The sequence below is a fragment of the Electrophorus electricus genome, chromosome 13 (genome assembly GCF_013358815.1).
Source record: "Electrophorus electricus isolate fEleEle1 chromosome 13, fEleEle1.pri, whole genome shotgun sequence".
Classification (NCBI taxonomy): domain Eukaryota; kingdom Metazoa; phylum Chordata; class Actinopteri; order Gymnotiformes; family Gymnotidae; genus Electrophorus; species Electrophorus electricus.
In genome coordinates, this window is record NC_049547.1 from 11,917,572 (window position 1) to 11,941,894 (window position 24,323).

General features: G+C 39.4%; 3 protein-coding genes across 4 annotated transcripts; 2 read left to right on the forward strand and 1 right to left on the reverse strand.

Moving 5' to 3' along the window:
- Positions 1 to 215: 215 nt before the first annotated feature.
- On the reverse strand, positions 216 to 1,417 carry cga (glycoprotein hormones, alpha polypeptide). 2 transcript variants are annotated; one of them, XM_027002416.2, is made up of 4 exons: positions 1,311 to 1,417; positions 1,019 to 1,134; positions 696 to 883; positions 216 to 599 (listed from the first exon to the last, which is right to left on the reverse strand). In XM_027002416.2, the coding sequence occupies exons 2-4, from the start codon at positions 1,113 to 1,115 to the stop codon at positions 525 to 527; spliced, it is 360 nt and encodes a 119-aa protein (XP_026858217.2). In that variant the 5' UTR covers positions 1,116 to 1,134; positions 1,311 to 1,417; the 3' UTR covers positions 216 to 524. The 2 variants fall into 2 exon arrangements, with proteins under 2 accessions (XP_026858217.2, XP_026858218.2); XM_027002417.2 differs by having other exon boundaries at positions 1,019 to 1,120; positions 1,311 to 1,406.
- A 2,497-nt stretch (positions 1,418 to 3,914) lies between these two features.
- Positions 3,915 to 12,397, forward strand: syncripl (synaptotagmin binding, cytoplasmic RNA interacting protein, like). The gene is given in 14 exon segments (XM_027002498.2): positions 3,915 to 4,047; positions 5,726 to 5,884; positions 6,541 to 6,659; positions 7,237 to 7,344; positions 7,530 to 7,643; positions 8,917 to 9,093; positions 9,184 to 9,319; positions 9,533 to 9,738; positions 9,876 to 9,951; positions 9,954 to 10,024; positions 10,119 to 10,240; positions 10,366 to 10,735; positions 10,980 to 11,006; positions 11,426 to 12,397. Coding segments are annotated over 13 exon segments (1,716 nt in total). The 5' UTR covers positions 3,915 to 4,047; positions 5,726 to 5,736; the 3' UTR covers positions 11,468 to 12,397.
- Positions 12,398 to 13,103: 706 nt separating this feature from the next.
- LOC113572707 (sorting nexin-14) lies at positions 13,104 to 24,234 on the forward strand. Its single transcript, XM_035532911.1, is given in 35 exon segments — positions 13,104 to 13,666; positions 13,801 to 13,921; positions 14,010 to 14,083; positions 14,176 to 14,254; positions 14,339 to 14,382; positions 14,472 to 14,559; positions 14,692 to 14,776; positions 14,919 to 14,947; positions 14,949 to 15,005; positions 15,007 to 15,084; positions 15,205 to 15,279; positions 15,367 to 15,411; positions 15,642 to 15,722; positions 15,960 to 16,074; positions 16,175 to 16,195; positions 16,198 to 16,244; positions 16,246 to 16,330; positions 16,508 to 16,632; positions 16,837 to 16,895; positions 17,241 to 17,267; positions 18,614 to 18,746; positions 19,517 to 19,603; positions 19,605 to 19,701; positions 19,868 to 19,951; positions 20,097 to 20,197; positions 20,304 to 20,415; positions 20,566 to 20,606; positions 20,738 to 20,857; positions 20,956 to 21,079; positions 22,466 to 22,630; positions 22,780 to 22,831; positions 22,833 to 22,873; positions 23,102 to 23,193; positions 23,278 to 23,334; positions 23,440 to 24,234. Coding segments are annotated over 35 exon segments (2,811 nt in total). The 5' UTR covers positions 13,104 to 13,535; the 3' UTR covers positions 23,479 to 24,234.
- Positions 24,235 to 24,323: the final 89 nt, after the last annotated feature.

The window sequence follows — 24,323 nt, forward strand, 5'->3', positions numbered from 1 at the left end:
TATTTTGTATATTAAGTATTTGTGCCTGTATTTACTTAGTGTTTGAATTTATTTAAATATTTAAATGAAGGGCTAGTTATACTTTTTAAAAACATCTTGAATAAACTATGATGACAGTAGGAAATAATGAGGGTACCCAGAGATGAAAAATGAATAGAATGGGATGGAAATTTGCATGTAATAAGAGAAAAAAAGAATTAGCCAGTATACAAAAATAGGATCTATAATTAGTTGCAGCATAGGCTTTATTTTTAGAATTTTTTTTTCAAATAGATTGAAATTAAGACAAGAATTGCACAATTTTAGTAAATCCATTAATCTAGTTATTTAAACTGAAGAGAGCAAAAACAAATTCACATTAATAGTAAATTGAAAGTTTAACCACAGAAGATATAGTCTGCACATGCATGAAACACACTTTTTGCTATATAACTTACATTCGGGTGGTTTCTTCAAAACACTAGTCAAGCAAGCACATTGCATCTTTGCATACATTTAGCAAAGTTGCTTTAAAATCCTGCAATCTAAGATTTATGATAGTAGCAAGTGCTACAGTGGCAGTCTGTGTGGTTCACTAGTTTCACATCATTCACAATAACCTGCAGGAAAATAAAAAGGACAATATCAGTGTTACATAGCGATTCTGTGATGTTCTAGAAGAAAATAATTTACGGTCTTGTTTTAAACGACATTACCCGTTTCACTTCTTTTGCAACACAACACGTGGCCTCTGATGTGATGTTCTTGGGGACCAGCATAGTTTTCTTGGACCTCAGAGGAGTTGGGTATGCCCGTGAAAAGCAGCAACCCATGCACTGATAAACCGGAGCACCAGGCTTTGAAAAGATGTTGTTCTCCTTGAGTTTGCACTCCTCACAGCCAACTTTTTAGATAAGGACAAATGCAAATAGCCTTATGAAAAGCAATTCATAGTAAGTCATTGTGAATATAAATTAAACATTTTTTCAACCTTGCGAATTAATAAATTTAGGACTTCAAAATGAAAATATGAACTTACAGTTCATTATGTCATGGTGTGGATAAAGTTGTCCAGTTTGAATTAGAACTGTCAGCAAAAGGATGGTTGCTCCGGTGTACTTAATAATCGGAATCATTCTAGCTGTAAAAATAAATCTGGAAAATTTGGAAACATTCCATAAACATAAATACATATAGGTACTTGAAAACAAATGTCTGAACTTTTTAAATGCCTCTTCTGACCTATGCACTGTAGTTTGATGTTGTACCATCACAAAATCCAAATTAATACCACAATGACAAAGTAATTGAGAAATTTAGAAATACCTTACCTCTGTTCTTCTTCAGTGCTGCACCTTCACCAGTTGAGACCTGAAAAGCTCACCTTCATGTTTTATACTCCTCCCCGTGTATATCTGCTAGCTGAATGAAACCTTACAAGTGCTCCCCCCAATTACTCCTTGCTATGAGTCAGTGTCCTATATCTGACCTTATAGGCCATTAGGTGAATTAAAGTAATAACTGAATATGCACCAGTGTGCAATATTTGGATTTCATCATAGGCTACACTATCCCTGAAGATGTGGATTTCACTAAACATAAAATCTGGTAGGATTAAAAAAAAAACCAGGAATCAGTGTTCTTGACACACTCATTCCTCACTAATTGAGTACTACTTCTTTCAGCAACTCCAAATATAAAAGTTGTGTTTATTATACAATCAAATTGGAATAACGAGTTTTTAATTTACTAGTTTTCTGCAGCAATGATGTACTACAGAGCCTGCAAGTTTAACTACTATAAACCAAATCATTACCTTTGTGTGTGTGTGTGTGTGTAGTTGCTAGTCAATGTTCATGAATAGCTTGTTTGAAAACACTGAGGACTGTTTTTTCCTTGCAATTTGTTCAATTAATGCTGATGTCCACCTACAATATCCCACTCACAGTATTATATGTACCAAGAATGAATATTTGCTGGCCCTCTTATCTCTCCATCTTTCCACTGCCAGTAATCCACTTATCCTTGGTTGTGTTGGAGACCAGGTGTCTCGCCTCAGACAAAAGTAATTAAATACATTTTGTGACAGATGGAACACAGTATCTGAGGTTAAATGATTTATTTGGCTTCTCTGGGTTTCCTACAAATGTTATTTCATTCAAACGTTGCCTATTGCTGCTTATGGACTGAACATATTTGGAAAATATAGATCTGCCTGAATTACTCCTTCTGTGTTGGCTACAGGTACTATTATTAGTAAACATTACTTTTAAACATTGAAACTTTACTTTCAAATATTAAAACTTTACTTTCAAACATTAAAGTACTTTAATCGAATAACAACACTGTCTACATAAGATAAAATAGGAGCCCTATCTAAACCTTCTTCCACACAGTTAAAGTGTGGTCAGTTAAGGATGTTAAAATATCTGATACAAAACTGCAGTCTGACCCCTAAGTATGGAAGCCATGGTAAGATGTATGGGTTAGAAACTACTTGTAGGAGCTACTAATTCTAGTACAAGACAAGAGGACTGTGTGCCTCCAGAACAATGAAGATGAACAATTCTGTCCACATGATGGCAATATCGAGTAAATAATTCCATTTATATGATCACTAAAAACATTCACTCTCATATTTATTTATTTATATTTCCACCCCTCAGTTTTGAATTTCCATTCATTAAGGTGGAAAGTATTAGTAATCAATGGCAAAACTAGTGGCAATATTCATCTGGCAGCAGTGGAACAATCCAACTCACAGGCCTGTTTTGATTTTAGAAACATCTTAAAACTTTAAAACTAGGCTACATTTTATGAGTGAATGGCTTTTAAACAAAGGGCAGGTATTAGCAGAATGCTTTAATATGCATTTATACTGTAAATGTACTGTACCTGTACATATGGTTTATGTCAACACATAAATGTACTATGTTGTATATGCGTGTGAATGTGTATTTTTAAAGTAAATCTACATTTAATGCAATAAATCTGTCATATCATGGTAGCCCGTCAAGAAATGTTTTTAGGATTTTTACCCCCTCTGACACCACAGGAGCTGCAGTACGGCCCAGCTGTCTGAAGAAACCATTACTCATAACCCACCTTATTTTCATTCCAGACCCCTTTCACTGGCCATAAATGAGATGACCATTATTGGAAATGATGACAGTGTAATGTCTTCAAGTCACAGCTGGGCTATATGGAGCACGATTTAGTAAGCAAGGAACAATTAGACGTAATCCTATGAAAAACGTTGACCCAAACCTGTAAACCTAATCACAGTGTATGACAATGGAAAACACTGCAATAAGAGTTTTAAACAGCGATGCGCTACACACGCACGTCACGAAAAAACGCGCATTTGTATTTGGACTGCTTTGGGGGGAAAATAATCATGGAATGAACCATTTCATACAATGCCATTGCTTTTAAAACGGTTAGACACAAACGTCCTATCCTATGCGCCAGCTGGACTAAAACTGTCAAATAAATACAAGTATGTAGGCCTACGTCAGTTTTCACAAAGTGACCACCACGTCGTCTCACCCCACTTCACTGACATGTCTTCCAAGTCTAGTTATGTGCCAACCTCACTAGCGCAATGTCAGTCGCAAATACATACGCTCCAATGGCACGAACATAATGGAGCGCAGCATGCGTCTATCTAGATTATTTCATATTTGCGCAAGGTTCCACGGCGAAATAATTAGGTTTCTGTATTATAGCATTGACCATCTCCATATGCTATAGCACATACTACGCTGAAGCAATGCTGCTCCCTGGCGGATAAAGCCCGTGTTCAAGTATGGTCAGAAAACGTTTACTTAGCGTATGGCCACTAGTAGCCCTTACAAACGCGGCATGAGCGAGCCCCTGAATGGGTGTGTGAGAAACCCCGTGCATTAGAAAAAACGAGCGGCGCGATACTGGCCGCCATTTTGCATCATCCTAGTTGAGTGAAAGAGTGGAGCCGGATCAACGGCAGGGATTTGGTCACTTTTTCATTTTCAACACGTTTCCCTCCGGAGTCGTCCATACATAGCAGGCCAAGTTACTAATTGACAGGTAGGAGAAACATCGCGATCGTGACTGCGAACTGTATAGTATAGCATGGTGAACTGATGATGGTCTTTTGTTTTCTTTGTAATTTGTTTTTTTGGTTTTGTTTTAAGTGGTTAGAAACTGGTCGGGACGACTCAGACCGGCTTTTTGAAAATGGACTCCCCTATGTGGCGGCACGTTGGCAAACTCGTATCTGGCTAATTTAGCTAGCTTAGCTTGCTCACTCCGATAGGCCTCAGTACGACGTACAACCTTAAGAGTTCCAGGTTTCAGCTAAAGGCGATTAATGCAGTTGCTCATAAAACAACGCCGTTTTATGTCGTTTCATTGTTAACCTTGATGGAAAGGATAGCTTAACTATTTCCCCACGAAGTTATCCCGCTGTCTTGCTACCTAGCAATCTGGCTAACAACAAGCATGCAAAGTTGTGAAAGAGTTTTTCATTACGGCGAAGAAGGTATTATGCGTACTATTTATAAGCAATGCAGTCTAAACTATATTAAGATATGAATTTCTTGACCGCATGATTCACAATGGCTGTCAAACAATGTGACTGTATTGTAACCTAACTAGTGGACTAGCAAGCCTAGCTAGATAGCTAAGCTAACGCTACATTACTGAAAGTTAAGTGTCCACGTTGCTCTTATGTCCCGGCCTTTACATGCTAGGCAGGTTGGGTAGCTATCTTAGCTTGCTCGCAATCTTATGTTAAATCTGCTTTGGTCATTAGCCGTCTCGCCACATTGCAAATGGCAAAAGAGGTTAGTCGGGGCAGGGCCCGTTAGTTTCAAGATGAGCTGCTTGTATTCGTATATATAATCTAATTGATTGAATGAAGTAGTGTTCATTCGGTGCATGAGGTGTCCATCGCTACAGTAGTAAGCTAGCTATCTTGCTTAGCTACCCACATTTTCATTGGTTCGTTTTCTGTGGGCTGGCTAGCTAACTTATCAAATATTAAGTGAAAACCAGTCTGCCAGTGATTAATCTATTGTCATTGAGCAAACGTTGGTAAAGCGACGTGATTAACAATGCATACAATAAGTAGACACTAATGTCAAGCCTTTAACGTTAGTGGGAGCTAGCTACGAAAACGAGTCAGCTGCTGTTTGCTGTTGACTTTCTGTGAGCAAAGAATTCTACAACTTCTGAAATATTAGGGGACATGCTTGCCTGCTAGCTAGTATTAGAGGACCGGAAATTAGCCTACCAAAAGAACACGTGTCTCGTCCTAGCACTAGAGCCAGACCAGGAGCATAGCTAGGTGCGGATGTAGCTAGCTACTTATGTTGCCTTTGTGGTAGATTTACTTGTTTTTCTCTGTTCGTCGCTAGGTTTGTTTGCGGCTTCAGGCGACATAATAATGAGGAGATATGTATTGCGAAACACATCATTGTGGAAAATAAGCAGGCAATTAAATAAAATGATTGATGTCATGAAAACAATACATAAGGTGTTTGTAAATGTGACTTTGTGGCACCCGTAGCTGAGCCTGTTCCGCTTTGAGGCTGTTGAGACTAGAGGCGCATTTTAGCAGCAAAGTGGAGCCAAATTGTATTAATGCTCCAAATTAGTGCTGTGCACTTGTGTAAGGAACGAGAAGACATGAACACAGGGTCAGGCAGCAGGTTCTTTGACCTCTGCCCATTTTGCATTAATTTGGCTCATTGCATCTGCACAGATAACGGAGACATGGCCACAGAGCATATAAATGGAAACGGTACTGAAGAACCAATGGAGACTTCGGCTGCAGTTACCCATTCAGAACACTTCCAGACATTATTAGACGCTGGGTTACCTAGAAAAGTTGCTGTCAAACTAGATGAAATTTACATAGCAGGTAAGGCCGGTTGAACATTCAGCATATTCTCACCCATTTCAGATTTCATTACAGTTGCATGTGCTTTTTAAAATACGATTGTGGGAATTGGAACACCAAAGCAACTTTTTGTGGTTTCCTTCCAAAATGGGTACTGCAGTCATAAAGTGCTTGCAAAAATCTTGTATAAAAGAAAATCGGCTACTTCGTATATATATATTTTTATTATCTTTCTCTGTGCCTCCCTTAGCAATTTGGAGGAAACAGGGTGTCCTGGTTGGCAGCTTTCACAAAATTTCATGTGTAGTCCCTTTTAAGATGAGTGTAAGCAGTCCTGAGGAGCTCTCCTCGTACAGTGTCAGGGCAAGTGTGTTGCCAGATGGACATATGCAGGAACAATGGAGCAGCTGGTGGTGGTTAAGACAGGTGATGGGTCCTCATAAATCACTGTGGACAAGCTTGATATGGTGAGGGATTCTAGATGACTGTATCAAATTACACCATCTTCACCATCTGTTGTGATTGCGTCTGGATATTTCTGCTTTGATACCTCTGACATCACTGATATGTGAACAGCACATGATTTAACTATGGGATGGCTCTAAATGAATAAGTAAAAAAAACCAGGAATGAGCAGACAATCAAATTATTCTTTTACGTTTGCGTCTCTTGTGCAGGTCTGGTCTCACACAGTGATCTTGATGATCGGGCGATTGAAGCTCTAAAGGAATTTAACGAGGAAGGCGCTCTTCAAGTGCTCGTGCAGTTTAAAGACAGCGACCTCTCACATGTTCAGGTATGTGCCTGTGGAGCTTAGATAATAAGTTAATGGTGTCCCATGCCTGAAATAGTCAGTTCGTCTCTTGGAAGCAGAATAATTTGTTTCGAAATGCATGTCAAAATGATTGTTACGACAACTATTTGTAAAAGCGAGACCTCTGAGGCCATTTTCAATCATATTTTCCATTATCCATTTTGACAAAAAAGTAACCAACACATTCTGATTGTTTATTCACAATCGACCTGGACAGGTATCCTATTCGTCATCTGGAAATGGTTTGGTGATGGAGCAGCATTAGAGTGCTGCTTGTCTGTTTTCGTAGGCTCAAAGTTACTTAAAATCTGCCACTAGTGATGCTTCTCCATGCTTCATATCCAGACTAGTGATCTGCTGCTGGAAACGTTGCACTAATACACTGGTTGTGGATAGTGATTTTATCACAACGATGAAACATGCTACTGTTGAATTGCTTCAAAGTATAACGTTCAAAATGCAAATGTTTGTTGTAGTAAGTCTTGTCTTCAACTAGTCTTTAATATTTCTCAAGGCTTGGGTTTGCATTTACTCCACTGCTTTTTCTCTGCTTTAACAGAACAAAAGTGCCTTTCTCTGTGGAGTAATGAAGACGTACAGACAGCGGGAGAAGCAGGGGACTAAAGTGTCAGATTCTAATAAAGGACCAGATGAGGCAAAAATCAAAGTTAGTATGCGTTAGTAATCACATGGTCTCTCACAGGTTCTTAATGTTGAATATACACTAGTTACGTGTAAGGGTAGTTCAATGTACCAGTTGTAACTGCAAAACATTTTTTCTTTTGTTTTTAATTAAGCACTATTTAATTTATCATATAGCAATGATTAAAGTTCAGATCTAAAATTTGCCAGGCTTTGCTCGAGAGAACTGGCTACACACTTGATGTGACAACAGGTCAGAGGAAATATGGTGGCCCTCCTCCAGAGTCGACTCACTCAGGAGGACAACCCACAGTTGGCACAGAGGTGAGAGCTCAAAGGTGCCATATGCATCTGTTTGGGTTTGCTGCCAATTTAGGTATTCTGTCTTAAGTGATAAACAAGTGACTCTGGTGTAGTGCTCTACAGTAATAACTAGTAGTTTCCTAACTAATTAATCAGTAGGCCAGCATTAAATGCCTATATTCTGTGCGTTAGTGAGTACTGATGAGTTATGGTCTTGTTTCAAGCCTGTGGAGAACAGTCAACTTTTTCTTAGAGAATTAAAATTTTTTCACAGTGAAACCCATTTCAAACAGCATAACCACCATGTATATTGCTAATGGTTTTAAAATCTGGAAGCACCATCATTGGGGTATACCGATGTATTTTGTCATGAGTTTGTGATGATGCTTTTTTAAAACCGTTGTATAGTTTCAATGTGTATAAATTTAAAAACCTGCAGTTGGTATTAATGGAATGTTATTGCACTAAACCTCAAGGTTTTTTTTTTTTTTGTTCAAGACATTAAAAATGGTTTTATGGGGTATGTTAATCTTGGTTTTCGTGGTGCAGGGCAAAAATAAATGGCCATTGGTTTAGAGATGAAACATTGACATACAATTTCAGTATCGCCTTTAGAAACTCATAGGTCTTGATAGATTTTACTTTGTTGATATGACAATGTAATGAATTTACCTGGGATTGCTTTACTGCTACATTGTCTGCTCCAACCCCTAATAAGCACTCCAGTTCAGTTCAAACAAAAATACATTCTTTTCATTTGCTATGTCTGCAAACATGTTTGTGAGATAAAACTGTCTGATGTGAGACTTCATTTGAGCAGTTAAAAATTAATCGATAATAAAATTCTGCTTCAGGATCCCTTTTTAATCTGTGGCCAAATAAGACATCAGAACACACTTGCAATTCCAAAGACACGTGTAAATTTTTTTTTAAAGGAACTAATGTTTATCAATTTTTGCAAATTACTCCAAGGATGCAAACCATACAAAAAGAAAGTTAAAAACGACTATTTCTCACAGCTTAGCGAGGGGTGAACTTGCCTAAAACTCTAATGTTGATTTTAATTGCTTCTTGTTGGGGAAACACTGAAAGCAGGCTAGTATACTAAGTGCATTGTTGTATTGTGATGTGCAGGATGAAGAGACTTTGGCATGTCATGGACTAGAGTTCATATTGATTATAATTGAGAAACCAAAATACAGGTTAATGTACTCTTCCAATACTGTTAGCATTTTATTGTGTGTGTGTCTCCTGCATTCGTGATGGTTTCATGTTTGTTTGTTTTTTCTCATAGATTTTTGTTGGAAAAATACCAAGAGATCTCTTTGAGGATGAGTTGGTTCCCCTTTTTGAAAAAGCAGGGCCCATATGGGACCTGCGGCTGATGATGGACCCCCTCAGTGGCCTGAATAGGGGTTATGCTTTTGTCACGTTCTGCACTAAAGAGGCTGCTCAGGAGGCAGTAAAACTGGTAAACAATGCTAATATCTGGGGTCTCTGTCCCTTCAAAAATGTAGATAATGGAGTCAGTAAAGTAACTTCTCTTTTTTCCAATCTGTAGTGTAACAACAATGAGATCCGCCCAGGCAAACACATTGGAGTTTGCATCTCAGTGGCCAATAATAGACTGTTTGTGGGGTCTATCCCCAAGAGCAAAACCAAGGAGCAGATAGTGGAGGAATTTGCCAAAGTTACAGGTAAGTTTGCTGTTTAAAATTATGGATCAATATTTTTTTTTTTTTTTTTTTTTTTTTTTTTTCAGCAAATTTCAGTATATTGTTGCCGATTTGAGGTTTGGTGTAAACTTGGGTCTGGCTCATGTACACTATGAGCCTGTGCTCTCAGTATTAAGAGAATACTTGGGCAGGAATTTGAGTGCGTGAGTAATCTCTTCTTTTGCTTCTTCTCAGAGGGGCTGAATGATGTAATTTTGTATCATCAGCCGGATGACAAGAAGAAAAATAGAGGCTTTTGCTTTTTGGAGTATGAGGATCACAAAACGGCAGCTCAAGCACGTCGCAGGTTGATGAGCGGCAAGGTGAAGGTGTGGGGGAATGTGGTGACTGTGGAATGGGCTGACCCCATTGAAGACCCTGATCCAGAGGTCATGGCAAAGGTACACAGACGCAGTTGTCGCTAACAATTTGTGCGTTAAAATTGCACCCAGGTTTGAGAAGTCAATCATGTTTTATGTTTGCAGTGTTCACATTCGGTGTGGCTTTAGTATTTTATATATTTTCCTGTCTCTTTCAGGTTAAAGTACTTTTTGTAAGAAACCTCACAAGCACTGTTTCAGAAGAACTCTTGGAAAAGACTTTCAGTCAGTTTGGCAATTAGAGCGGGTCAAGAAGCTTAAAGATTATGCCTTTATTCACTTTGAGGACAGGGATGGTGCTGTTAAGGTAACGTTTTTAAGTTTCCTTTTAGTATTGAATTGGTTGTGTTCATGTTAAATGTTCTTTGACATGTTTAGCTACTTGTTAATTGTTCAAATAGGCCTTAGCTGAAATGAATGGAAAAGATTTGGAAGGTGAACAAATCGAAATCGTCTTTGCAAAGCCACCTGACCAGAAGAGGAAAGAACGGAAGGCTCAACGACAAGCAGCTAAAACCCAAATGTAAGATCATTTCTTCACCCTGTGATGTAGGATTAGGGGGTGCCAGTCTGAAGTCTCCACTTTCCTTCTACTGCGTTCCTTCAAGTTAAATTGTTTTTAACTAGGCATTTTGGGACCTCCTCTAGGTATGATGATTATTATTATTACTACGGCCCACCACACATGCCTCCTCCCACGAGAGTGAGGGGCAGAGGAGGCAGGGGAGGCTTCTCCTATCCTCATGACTACTACGGCTATGAAGATTATTACGATTACTACGGCTATGACTATCACAACTACCGAGGGGGCTATGAAGACCCGTACTATGGCTATGAGGACTTCCAAGCCCAAGGCAGAGGAAGAGGTGGAAGAGGAGCCCGTGGGTCTTCGCTGACACGTGGGCGTGGAACCTCCACGGCTAGAGGACGAGGAGGCTTCTCCCAGCGCGGTGGCCCAGGGGCCAGCAGAGGCACGCGTGGCGGGTCCCGAGGAGGTGCTCAGCAAAGAGGCCACGTGGTACGTGATGTGTGGGGAGGGCGTGCGTGGACGAGTAGCGGGAGATTTTAGAACTAACAGCCGCATTCCTCTGCACCCATGTCTGTGTTTACTTACTGAAGGACGCTTTTTCTATTAGAGAAGTGTTTTTCTCGCCCTTTTTTCTGTTGGTTTGAACTCGCCCCCAAAAAAGTGATACTGATCAAAACACATTTTTTGACCATTCTTCCCCCCCTCCCCCTTTCAAATTGCTAACGCATACAAGGCACCTTGCGGAAGAAATGGACCAAAGGTTTGCATGTTTTTCTTTCTTTCCCTTCATCTTGGGGAGGTCTTTGCTTTGAATGTACAGAGCATAGCACTGTCATGATAAGCCTAATGATATTTTAAGTACACATTTAAATATTATTTAATATTTTCATTTCAGTACCCACTTAAGTTTTTGGTCTTCCTTGACACATCTTTCATTCAAGTATGAATAATTTGATGCAGAACTGCATCTTGCAAGTCTTCTGGTTTTAATAAGTATTCATTTCTAGCAATTAGTTATATCTTAGCAATTTTTCTTTGACATTAATTAAAAACTTTTGTTTTTGTTTTTATTTGGGTTTGTGTTTTTTGTTTGCTTTTTTTGTTTTGCTTTTTTTTGTTTTGTTTTGTTTTGTTTTGTTTTTTTGTTTGTTTGTTTGTTTGTTTTTCACCCCTCCCCAGCAGGGAAAGGGGGTCGAGGCTGGTCCTGACCAGTTACAGTGAAGACTGACTTGCTACATGGGGTTACACCAGAAGCTGCCAGTGGACATGGTGGTAAGGATGAGGCAATGGTCCAATGATATTCCAACCTTACAGAAGTTAAATCTCCCATACTGCCACCCCAGAAACCAGTGGAAGTTCTGTACCCTTGGGCTTGGAATTTCTTGTATGAATATACAGTCTCACATTCAAAATGTAGGTCACATGCTACTCCCTGTATCATGCCCCAAAATTACAAAGTACATCAGTTAAAATAAACATGAGGTTCAGACTTCCTAAAGCATACTAAAACTGTTTTTCTTAGTGTTTTTTTTTTTCCCTTTTTTTGCACTTTTTTTGAGTTTGAAGTGGCTCAAAGGAGCTTGATGCTAATGTATATTTTTGTGCTAATTGCAATTTTATTGTCCATGTTTGTCTAAATTTTTTTATTTGGATGAAGAGGACATCTGCAGGTTTTTGGTGTAACCACCTTGCATGAATAAGTCAGGCATTCCAGGAAAGTGGTTCTTTTCAGAACTTCTCTTTTAAAGGGTTGGTGAACTACCTCAGTACAGAGGATTGAACTACCCTGCCTGTACTGTAAATAGGGAAACATACTGATAAAAGCAGGGTTTGTTTTTTTATAAAATATGCATTAGAGCAGCTGCTCAAAAGATGTACTTAATGTAATATAGTCATTTTGCTGTTGCTCTGACGCTGCGAACAGTCAAACTGGGCATGCAAAGTAATCTCATATGATGAGCCTAAACAAGCCCTGCTTTTATCTTATTTTGAACTGAATTAGCCTTGCTTCTTCAGACCATGTAGTTACTGGTTGTATGATTGTATGATAGTTTTGGAATAAAATGTTACTTTTGTAAAGGCTTGAACATCACAAAGGCATCAACTGCTTTTGGTAAGCCATGCAGTGTCCCTTTTTTTTCTTGAAGGGGGGGCGGGGGGGAGATGTATTTTTTTTTTATTTTTTTGGGGGAAAACACCCAGCTTTTTAAAATTATGTCCTATACCAATATACCTTTTTAAGTTTTGAACTTTTTATTCCTAATCATGCACAGTTTTGAATGATCACATCTGAGCTCAGGGCCAACCTGGTTTCTGTAAAAAGACAAAGTTCTAGGCTCTGTTGTGCACTCTCGTGCATTTGGCTGTGGCTGTGCAGGATGAAATTGGATGGGGTCGTTCCATGGAAGGGGAAAAAAGGGATGCTGCAGCTTTGGTTTATATTCCATATATATCAAACAAGTTGACTGAACCATTCAACCGGTTTTGTACACAGTTAACTCACTCTTGAAGCTGTATCATTACAACCTTTTGACAAGATGTTAGCAGTTTTAAACTATTGTTGGTGGCCAACAACGTTTTTGCATTCCTGCAAATAAATTGTTTTATACTGTAAAATGAGGTGAGTAACTTATTTTTGTAATAAAGTTTTTGATTTCTATCTGTGTCTTAAACCTGTTTACTGTAACAGTATTTGTGTTGGGGGAAGGTGTGGTTTAAATGTAGGTTACGTTACTCATTCAGCGATATTCGCGGAGGGTATCGGGGAGTAGTAGATAATCCCGTTACCCAACACTAATGTATGTCACATGGTTAAGGACCCTTCACGAATACTCCAAAGCTCCGGCGGGCGCTGCGAGTCGCGAACCGGAGGTGACGTGGATTTCGGACCAAACCCCAGGTCATCTCGTTAAACGGACCCGTTGTAAACTGCAGATGGGTAGTTGGTGTCGGCAGGGGTTTAAAATTACAGTTGAATGTGGGCATCGTCACGAGATGATGATAATGCTGCTAGTGATGATTTCGGCTGCGCTCTTAGAGATTATCAAAACAACCGGCTAATGTTGGTGCTACTGCTGGGACTGCCCACCCTTGCGTAGCTAGCGAGCTCTGATTGTCCTACTTGAGTACATTAACCTAACGGTCGTTTTATTGATTTATTTGGGTTCATGGAGCACGTCTGGATTCATTTTTATTGCTAAATGTGTTAGATAAATACTTGTGATTATTGTAGGGAGGCGGTTCCCTTGGCTAGCTAGCAGCCTCAGTTTTCGTTCTCTTGGCTCCAAGAATGTCTATATTGACAGTGTATTTAAGGAATATGAAGCTGAGACTGGGTCTTTTGAGAGAGATGGGCCGGCAGTATCCTGTGTTTTGCTTTTTACTTATCCTCCTGCTTCTATCTACTATTCTATTAAACAGGTAATAGCCGATTCGGATCAGTTATTTTGTTTTACTTTAGCTTACGCTGTACAGTAATAGTCTTACAGATTTAAAAAAAAAAAAAAAAGTGGTTGATTTCTAACCTTTGTTATGTGGTCCCTCTCGTGTTCTAGATATCTTCACGTTATCATAATTTTCTGGTCATTCTTAGCGGGAATGGTTAGCTTCTATTGTTCATTAGGGCCAGAGACATTGTTACCCAATATCCTTATAACGTTAAAGCCGAAGAAAAAGGTAAGCCAGATGACGACCTATTAGCTTTGTCTATACATTTACTTCAATGCACTGGTTTGTTTCAGTAGAACCTACTTTGTCTCAACAGCCAGAACAGCAAGAGCTGTTTCCTTTGGCTCACAGTTGTGCTGTGTGCGGGAAAATAAAATGCAAAAGACACAGGTAATGGGAATAATTGCCAGTGTTTCGTAATTGTATTTATGTCAATAACTAACTTGCACTGTAGAGTGTGACTGCATTGTCTCTTGTGGTAGACCAACATTGCTTCTTGAAAATTATCAGCCATGGCTGGATTTAAAAGTCCACTCCAAGGTTGACGCATCTCTTTCCGAGGTTTGAGAAGTTGTGAATTTGGTGTTGGTTTAAAAGGTGTTTCTTGGAATAGCCTTGAATTGTAACAGCCTATTCTTTCCCCAGATTCTTGAACTGGTCCTTGAAAACTTTGTATACCCATGGTACAGGTACATTGTTGATTGGGTCCTTTCAACTCTACGTATTAATACATGGCATTTGATATTCTAAACCTAATTCAATGAACCTCGGGTGATAGAGATGTTACAGATGACGAGGCGTTTGTGGATGAACTCAGATTGACCTTGAGATTTGTAACTGCGGTGTTGGTCCGCCGAGCTCAGAGAGTAATGTACCTTTTCATTTTCAATTAAAATAGGTTTATTCATTTAAAGAATTTGATGGATATTTCAATACAAGCCTGTAATTTCTATCAGATAAAATGTTCGTTACACTGTTTGTTGTCTTGTGCTTTGCAGGTAAATATTCCTTCTCTCATAACACTAAAGCTGCTTAAAGTTGCCATGAAACACATTGAAATTATTGCCAAAGCAAGACAAAAAGGTATTTTGTTACATGTGAAATATCCTGCACAAATGAAGGGTGTGGGAATGCTCCAATTTTTGGATGAACTAGTAAAATACACTACATAGTCAAGAGCATGGTCAGTGTGGTGAGTTCATTCAAACGGTTTCCCTCGGTTTAGTGAATTCGGAGGACCTGCAGCAGGCTGCGCTTGGAGGAGTATGGTCCCGACCTACACTTTGCCTTACGAAGCAGAAGGGATGAGTTGCTCTAGCCTTCGAAAACTCACTGAGATGCTGTTCCCATACATCTTGCCTCCAAAAGCAACTGATTGCAGGTAAAGCTATGTCCCTGCTGCCTTTTATTCACACAAAATGTACTATTTTACTGTTTCCTGTCCCTTTCCTTTCCTGTTTTGTTTTTTTTTTGTTTTTTTGCATGCATGTTTTTGTTTTTTTTTCCCCCAGATCTCTACTCTTCTGATAAGAGAAGTTCTTGCTGGCTCTGTTATCCTTCCCTCCATGGATTACTTGGCTGATCCTGTGAGTGCCCCAATGCAAGCACCTTGCTTCTCTGACTGAATTTATTTGCCCCACTAACTTTAAATCAGTGTTTCTTTTCTCTTTTAGGATACTGTGAACCACTTACTTCTTATTTTCATTGACAACTCTCCAGTAAGATTTATTATGTTGCATGGTATTGTAAGTCATACTGAATTTCAAGAGCACAGAAGAGCCCCAAAAATCAAGGCTTAAAATAATATGTGTTTAATACATGAACAAACATTACAAAAGCATAACGAAATAGACTAGTGAAGCGCGCAACAGGAAAATGAGAAATGGGGTTGTCCAACCTATGTCTGTGTATAAATATTGTGTTGATGGTAGATGATGTCTCATTATAGCCAGAGGCTGCCACTGAACCTGCCTCTACGCCTGTCCCATTCCTGCAAAAGTATGCAGATGCGCGTAGTAGGAAACCTTCTGTAAGTCTCATTTCCTTTACTTAACTCTGTAAAGCACCTTCAGATTTCAGCATTGTCACTGAATGTTTTCTGACACAACATACAAGAACCCATAATAATTCTGATTGGTTGTTCATGGATCTATGATATTTACATTGTTGTCGTTTTGTTGTTATTTAAGTGTTCTGAACTAAAGACGTGTTACATGCCTGTTTGGTGATGTTTGGTATTAATGGTAGAAGTGTATCACTTGGTCAGGTTTTAAAACTAGAACTTCAGGAGATCCGGGAGCAGCAAGACCTGCTGTTTCGCTTCATGAACTTCCTGAAACAAGAGGGGGCTGTTCACGTACTCCAATTCTGCCTCACTGTGGGTACGGTTTTACGAACCCAACCATTTACAAACCAGAAGATCTATTCTGCGTTCTTCCTTATCTTATGCCTTGTAACTCTATTTTTTCCTCTTTATTACAGAAGAATTCAATGATAAGATCTTGTGCCAGAACTGTCTGATACAGAAAAGCTAATGCTACATGAGGAGGTGAAAAAAAATATATGAAACATACTGCCTCGATGAGAGCGTTGACAAAATACGCTTTGACCCTTTCATTGTGGAGGAAATTAAAAACAGTAAGTTGTTGCTTTTATTTCAGGATAATTATCTAAACAGGCACCCCACAGAATGGGTGCATTAATAGTATGAAAGATTTTACTTGCAAACAAAATCCCAAACACATGTGGCAACAAGAGCAAAGTGATGGCTTTGTTTTCCTCCTCTGCATGACTGCGTCTGTGCTCTCCCTGAAGTTGCTGAAGGACCGTATGATGGCGTGGTGAAACTGCAGACTATGCGCTGCCTGTTTGAGGCCTATGAGCACGTACTCTCTCTGTTGGAGAATGTCTTTACTCCAATGTTCTGCCATAGCGATGAGGTAATTAGGGGAGGTTGAGTCCTGCAACAAACACCTTCGCAGAGTGGCATCAGTTCTGTGCCAAGCATCACTGAGCCCACCACTGAATCTCTAAGAGACCCAAAGTCTAGTCATGTATAGATTTCTATAGCATTATAGTACTGAACGTCAAGGACCTACTTGTCTGGGATGATTGTTTATTCTGTGCATTTTTGTTTGTTTCAGTATTTTAGGCAGCTGTTGAGAGGGGCAGAATCCCCAATCAGGAACTCCAGACTTAGCAGGTGGGTTGTCTGCAGTGTGTAAAGCATTCAAGTTAAATCAGTTAAATCACATCGCACAGCTAGAATTATGTACACGTACCTGTCATTTTGGCTTCGCTGTTAATTTCTATTGTCATAAGCCTGTGTTTGGACCCAACTCGATGCACTGGCTGGGCATTCTTGTTTTGTTGTGCTCCAAGGTTTAAAAATCTTTTAGTGCATTTGTTTTTCAAATTTGACTGTGTAGTAATGTAGATGTTCACATTTCTTTCCTTTGCAGCCAAACTTAGTGTCATGTAGTGTTTTTACTTATGGGGTTTAGATGTTGCAGAGGCCCGTTATAATTCCTTGTGCCCATTATTTCAGAAATAGCGTGAGTTTGGATGACATCCGGTGAGTACGCCATTGGCATGCTGCACCTCAGATACTTGCTGGAATGCAGAGGAAAATGAAAGCTGATTTTTATTTTTATTTTTTGCCTGCAGAGGGCGCTATGAATGTCACAGCCTTGACAGCAACTGTTGAGGATTTGTGTGTTTTAGCTATAAAAGCTCCTTCAGTGTGACACAATTTAGTGAGACATTTTTGCCAGCTGAAATAATTTTGCTTCTGGAGCCAAATCTCTGCTGTATTTTAAAACTATCCTAATGTCTCATTGTGTGCACACTGTTCCATCATGCACCAATTTTGGTAACTGACTCATTCAGCAACATGGAAAATTGTCTTCCTTGAGATGGAAAAAAGGTAGGAGGTACACAGTGTGGGGCTTGGTCCTTAACTGCTGTATACTATTGTTTAGTCAATGTAATTGGCAGAACATGCGTCAGAAGCTTTTACTGAAATCTGACACCAAGAACAACTTCTGGCTCTTTCTGCAGCACATTTGCGCAGCGACACTGGCCCCCTACGCTAATCCTCTCTGTCTCTTTCTCATGCCATGGACTGTGCTTTGTGTCTGTGTCCATCCTTTGATGCTCCATTGGTCCCTGGGAGGTAGCTCTTCAGAGTGGGACTGTAGCCTTGAGACTCCATCCGTCTCCCCTGGCTCCTCGCCCGCATCTGTCTCACCCCATGTTTCGCCCCATGTTACCTTCCCATCTGGCTCTAATGCCTGGCGCACCGTAGCGCTGAAGTAAGTTGGGGTCCATTGCAAGTGCACTCGCCCCCTCTGTTGACCCCTCACATGGGGTCTTGCAATACCTGCTGTCCCTATTTGTGTGTGTGTGGGTACCTCAAAAAAAAAAGAAAGAGAGAGAGAGATATTGATGCTTAACTGAATTGGCTTTGGAGAGGGGTGATGGACTTGTATTTTTTAAGGCGGTTTCACCCTGCAGTGTTATTGTATTTAAACAGAGGAAAATGTCTGCCTGTACAGATTTAAACCTTTTTTTAAGCTTCATATTTTTTTTATATATTTATATTCCATATGCATAATATGCAGATGTGCATGTGTATGCGTGTGTGTCTTTCAATATATCACAGATTTTGTGGCATATTGCTATTCATATAGATCATCGCCATCTGGAGGATGATTTTAAGTTCAATAATGCAATATGCATTGAATGCTCTTTTTGTTTGTTAAAAATGTCCGAGCTAAACATTACTGCCTCTCCCAAAACAATGTGTTTACCTACCTTTACAAATGCATGTGCAGTTGCATGAATAATGTCTCCCTTAGACATTATAACCAAGCCATCTCTGTATGTTTTTTGTGATTTGTGTGGATATGTTGAGTTCAGGAACACATCCAAGCGAGGAGAATCATTTGGGATTAGCCGCATTGGCAGTAAGATTAAAGGGGTTTTCAAGAGCACAACCATGGAAGGGGCCATGCTGCCCTCTTGTGGACCTGCAGAAGGAGAGGATGATATGGTAAGTAACCCTAGCTCATTTGAGCAGGCTTGAATGAAACGTTTAAGAAAGGTCACTCGGATCAGTTTATTGCATGATTATGGCTGCAGTGGGAATTTCAGGCCCCATGGGTTGCCTTCTAAAAAGAGTGTGTGAATGTTGTTTAGCAGCACAGACTCTCTTTGTTCCGCTGACTGTTGATATGAGGCCTGAAAACGTGGCATGTGTGTAGTCTCGGTGATCCAGCTGGAGCTCAGTCTTACTCATGGGAACATTAAAAAAATTCTTGATTGATTGATTGATTTATAATTTAGTCTTGTAAAGCTATAAGTTTTGTTGAAACATTAGTGATTCAAAAAGAAAAACATGTTCCTTCAGGCCAGTATATTCATTGTGTATGTACAGCTAACCAGTTACATCAATGCATGCATTTGCTTCATATTGAACATATTATTTGCCCAAATTTAATATACACATAGCAACCACTTTTAGAGAACACTTTTTAATTCTACTGTTATGGTATACACATTGTTAGCCATCCTCTAGCTTGGCTCTTATTTGGTAGTGAATCACCCTTAAGCCAGCAGTTACACTGACATTTGTTAAAATGGTGTGACTGGTGAACTTATACCAGCTATACCTGCCATCCTACTACCATTTATGTTGATGTCATTTGTCATGTTTCTTCAAATTTCAATCAGGACAGTGACATATGAACCTAAGCAAAAAGTAACATGAGACATTCAAATGTTTTCAACTGATACTACTCCACTATTTGTTCGCCTAGGTAGAGGAGGGCAATCATGGTTATGGAGGATGACTCCCCAATGGAGGTTGTCAGTACTCCAAGCACCCCTCGCAACCTGGCCGCCTGGGTGCATCACCATCCCCTATGTTGACTTATTTGATGATGATGTGAAAAAAGAGAGGATTCCAGTGTATTGCATAGATGTGGAGCGGAATGACAGGAGGGCAGGTGATGCATTTGAGTGAGAAGTTCAATCACAAATGTTTAATAATGAATTATGTTAGTTAAATAATACTAATAAAAATTACTAAATGTTACTAGTAATGTGACAGTGATGTGTACTGGACAGTGAGATTTTTAAAATCTATTTATTAATTTTTCATTTGTTTTTTAGTGGGTCATGAAACGGAACATTGGTCTGTGTACCGAAGATACCTTGAGTTTTATGTGCTTGAATCTAAACTCACAGAGTTTCATGGTATGTCCAACTCCACTCCTAGAGAATGGATAGAATTTGAGATTTGCAGTTTGGTGCTTCCTTTTGTTCTCAGATGATATCAGCATAGTGATTTATGAACTGATTTCTCTCTAGTTACATCTTTAAAAATTCTATCTTGATACAGGCTCATTCCCTGATGCACAACTTCCTTCCAAGAGGATAATTGGACCCAAAAACTATGAGTTTTTAACATCCAAACGTGAGGAATTTCAAGAATATCTACAGGTGAACATGATAAAAATGCACTTGAACTAGTGTTTCTTTGTAAGCATAATAGCCTATAAATAATAACCCTAAATGTGCATGTATTCCATGTATGGGTATTACCCAGAAACTCTTGCAGCACCCAGAGCTCAGCAACAGTCAGCTGCTGGCAGACTTCCTGTCCCCTCACAGCATGGAGTCCCAGTTCCATGACAAGATGTTGCCTGATGTCAATCTTGGTATTGCATGATGCCATTGGTGCTAACAGTTTCTGCTTTTTGTAAATAAAAGTACTTTTAAAACTTAGTAAATTTTGATGGAAAGAATCTACTGACTTTACTCTTTCATTACCCTCACGTTATCCCCCAACTTTTTTGGCCCCCTCACAGGGAAAATAATCAAGTCTGTGCCTAGCAAATTGATCAAGGAGGTTAGTTCTTTTTCATGAACTCCTGCAATAGTGTGTGAAATTCTAATTTGGTAGAATGCCAGGGTTTGTTCCAGATATTTACTTGTGTGGTATTTTCTGCTATTTACTTGCATCCGCTTTGTTACATTCAGAAAGGGCAGCACCTGGAGACGTTCATCCAGGCCTTCTTCAACTCCTGCGAGTCCCCAAAGCCTAAACCCAGCCGTCCAGAGTTGACTATTCTCAGCCCCACGTCTGAGAACAACAAAAAGGCCAGTCTCTGTAGACTGCAGAATAATATCAAATGTTCTCTGTTTATATCAGAATACTGTCTAATTCAGTGTCTTGGATTGTCCTTCATATTTTTTAGCTTTTCAATGAGCTTTACAAAAACAACGCAAACCGCTCTGAGGTCACGGAGAAGAGGCACAACCAGAATTATTTCATGGAGATGATCACTGTGGAAGGAGTTTATGACTACTTAATGTTTGTAGGCAAGTCATTTTTATAACAGTCACACAGTTCTCTTTTTATCTCCGTAAATTATTCTGCCTGTCTAGAATAATTCATTTTACCTTAGAATTTTAGCATTAGAATATATACTGCCTGGCCAAAAAAGGTCTCATGCTAATATTTCATTGGACAGCCTTTAGGTTTGATTATGGCACGTATTCGCTGTGGCATCCACAAGCTTCTGCAATGTCACAACATTTATTTCTGTCCAGAGTTGCATTAATTTTTCCCAAGATCTTGTATTGATGATGGGAGATTTAGACCACTGCGCAAAGTCTTCTCCAGCACATCCCAAAGATTCTCAATGGGGTTCAGGTCTGGACTCTGTGGGTGGTCAATCCATGTGTGAAAATGATGTCTCATGCTCCCTGAACCACTCTTTAACAATTTGAGCTCGCTGAATCCTGGCATTGTTTATCTTGGAATATGCCCATGCCATCAGGGAGGAAGAATCCATTGCTGGAATAACCTGGTCATTCAGTATATTCAGGTAGTCAGTTGACCTCATTCTTTGGGCACATAATGTTGCTGAACCTAGACCTGACCAACTGCAGTAATCTCAGATCATAGCACTGCCCCCACAGGCTTGTACGGTAGGCACTAGGCATGATGGGTGCATCACTTCAGCTGCCTCTCTTCTTACCCTGATGCGCCCATCAGCCTGGAACAGGGTATATCTGGACTTATCAGAACACATGACCTTCTTCCATTGCTCCAGAGTCTAATCTTTATGCTCCCTAGCAAATTGAAGCTGTTTTTGCCGGTTATCCTCACTGACGAGAGGTTTTCTTAACAGCTACTACACAGCTGTTTAGTCCCAATCCCTTGAGTTCCCTTTGCATTGTGCGTGTAGAAATGCTGAGTTCTACTGTTTTTCTGCGATTTGATTTCACCACACGTTTAAGTGATCGCTGATCATGATCATTCAAGATTTTTTTTTTACGACCACACTCCTTCCTCAAAGATAATGTTTCCCCACTGTCCTTCCACTTTTTAATAATGCGTTGGACAGTTCTTAACCCGATTTTAGTAGTTTCAGCAATCTCCTTAGATGTTTTCTCGGCTTGATGCATGCCAATAATTTGACCCTTCTGAAACAGATTAACATATTTTCCATGACCACAGGATGTGTCTTTTGACATGGTTGTTAAACAAATGAGAAGCTACTCACTGCATTAGTTTGGGTTAAATAACTTGTTGCCACCTGAAACACAATCACCCATGCAGTAATTATCCAATGGGAGGCTCTTACCTATTTGCTTAGTTAAATCCAGATGGTGACCTTTCTTTGGCCAGGCAGTGTACAAGTGAATGAAAATGTGATTAAAATAATTTTTTAAAAAGTTAACCTTCTACAATTTTGACAGGTCGAGTGGTGTTTCATATGCCTGATTGGTTGCATCATCTCCTAATGAGTGGGCGCATCCTGTTCAAGAATACACTGGAGGCTTACGCTGACTACTACCTGCAAAACAAACTGGACCAGGTATTTCAGGAGCATCGTGTGGTTTCCCTCATCACTTTGCTCAGAGGTAAACCTTGCTAAACACAAAGAAATGCCATTATCAGCTTTATGTATTCTGGTGTGGCAGTATTCACTATAGTTTTTTTTTTTCTTCTTGCCACTAAAGGTTTATATATTGTAATAATATTGCTGTTGACAGTATTTTCACATTTCTAGATGCTGTTTTTTGTGAGAACAGTGAGCCACGATCTTTTGAAGACAAACAAAAAGAGCCAAAAAACCTTTGAAGAAATGAAGAATTACATTCCAGGTTAAGCAGCAGATGGTTTTGAAACTGTAAATGTAACAACAGAAATTGAAGTTGTTACATTTTAGTTAGAATTGTTTTTATATTGAAGAACATGAAATTAACCAGTGAGCTGAATCAGGAACTGGAGATCTTTAACTCTTTAAAGTTATAACCACAATAACGAATCACCATTTTTAGATTTCTTTAAAAAAGTGCACTGAATTATAGTTGTTTCAAATTTTGCACTAGATCTTCTTGGGAAATGCATTGGAGAAGAGAGTAAGTATGAGGGAATACAGCTTCTGTTTGATGGACTTCAGCAGCCAGTTCTCAACAAGCAGGCAAGTCGGAAAACATTAACTTGGCTGTGAATATTCATAATACAAACATGATGATAATTAGAGCTTTTTCAAATTTCCTTACAGTTGACATATATCTTGCTTGACATAGCAGTTCAGGAGCTGTTCCCTGAATTAAACACAGTATGTTGTTGCATGCTTCCTGAATTTGTTAAATAACAGTATTGAAAACAATGTAAAATGTTTAAAAAGCTCAACCGCCATTTTATATTGCACACTGAATTTCAGGTACAGAGAGAAACATCTGTATTTTCCTCATGGATATAGAACACTCACCTTTGGATGTTTCCACCCATCTGTATCTCCTGTATATGCAGCATCCTACAGTAATGTCAGCAACTACATTGCCCAGAGAAACTTTGTCCCATACCATAGGTGTAGTCTGGGGGGCCATGGGCTGAGGTGGGGGGTCAATAATTCCTGCTCTCACTACTCTCAGAATGTTAGGTTGGGGGGTGGTAGTAGTGCCCCCGCCCCCAATTGAATTGAAACCTTTGCCACTGTCCCATACCATTTATAGGTCATAGCATGTAATGTCTTTTAATGGGCACTGGGTGTGGTAAGCATATGGAGAGTGGATGTACTGAACAGGCTGGAGATGTCCCTGGTTCCCACTATGTCTTGGAAACAAGAATACTAGCAGAAGTGTCTCTTGAGCAAGTTTCTTAGAGTTAATCTCCAAAATACTGAAGAAAGTGGTTCCAATGTAATTGAAGTCTTTAAATGGTTTTAACATTTAAATTATTTATATTTGCTGTTCTGCTGTTTTGATACACGGGGGGAGGAATTGTTGTATTTGGCATCTGAGTTTGTGATGTTAAAAATCTAACTGTGGCTTAACCAAGAAAAGGTAACTTGCCTAATCAATCTGTAACTGAGCAAAAACTGTAGTGACATACTGAACTACTGTGAGCTAATGAGCTTGGCTCAATACCATAACATTGCGATCTCATAGTAAAAGAATTATGATGAAAGTGCTGTTGGGAATTGTAACTAATAAAACATTTTAACAAGCCTCTCAAACATTGCCTTTTTTAAATTTCTTTCATTTATAGTGGAGAAACCACAATTTATTTACCACTTCTTAATTTGCATTTAATGAAGGAATGCAC

Bases quoted from the DNA above. Each gene is read 5' to 3' on its own strand.
- cga (XM_027002416.2), bottom strand. From the start codon at position 1,115: ATGATTCCGATTATTAAGTACACCGGAGCAACCATCCTTTTGCTGACA. The intron at 884-1,018 runs GTAAGTTCATAT...TTATCTAAAAAG, and splicing joins ACACCATGACATAATGAACT to TTGGCTGTGAGGAGTGCAAA. The intron at 600-695 runs GTAATGTCGTTT...ATTTTCCTGCAG, and splicing joins TTGCAAAAGAAGTGAAACGG to GTTATTGTGAATGATGTGAA.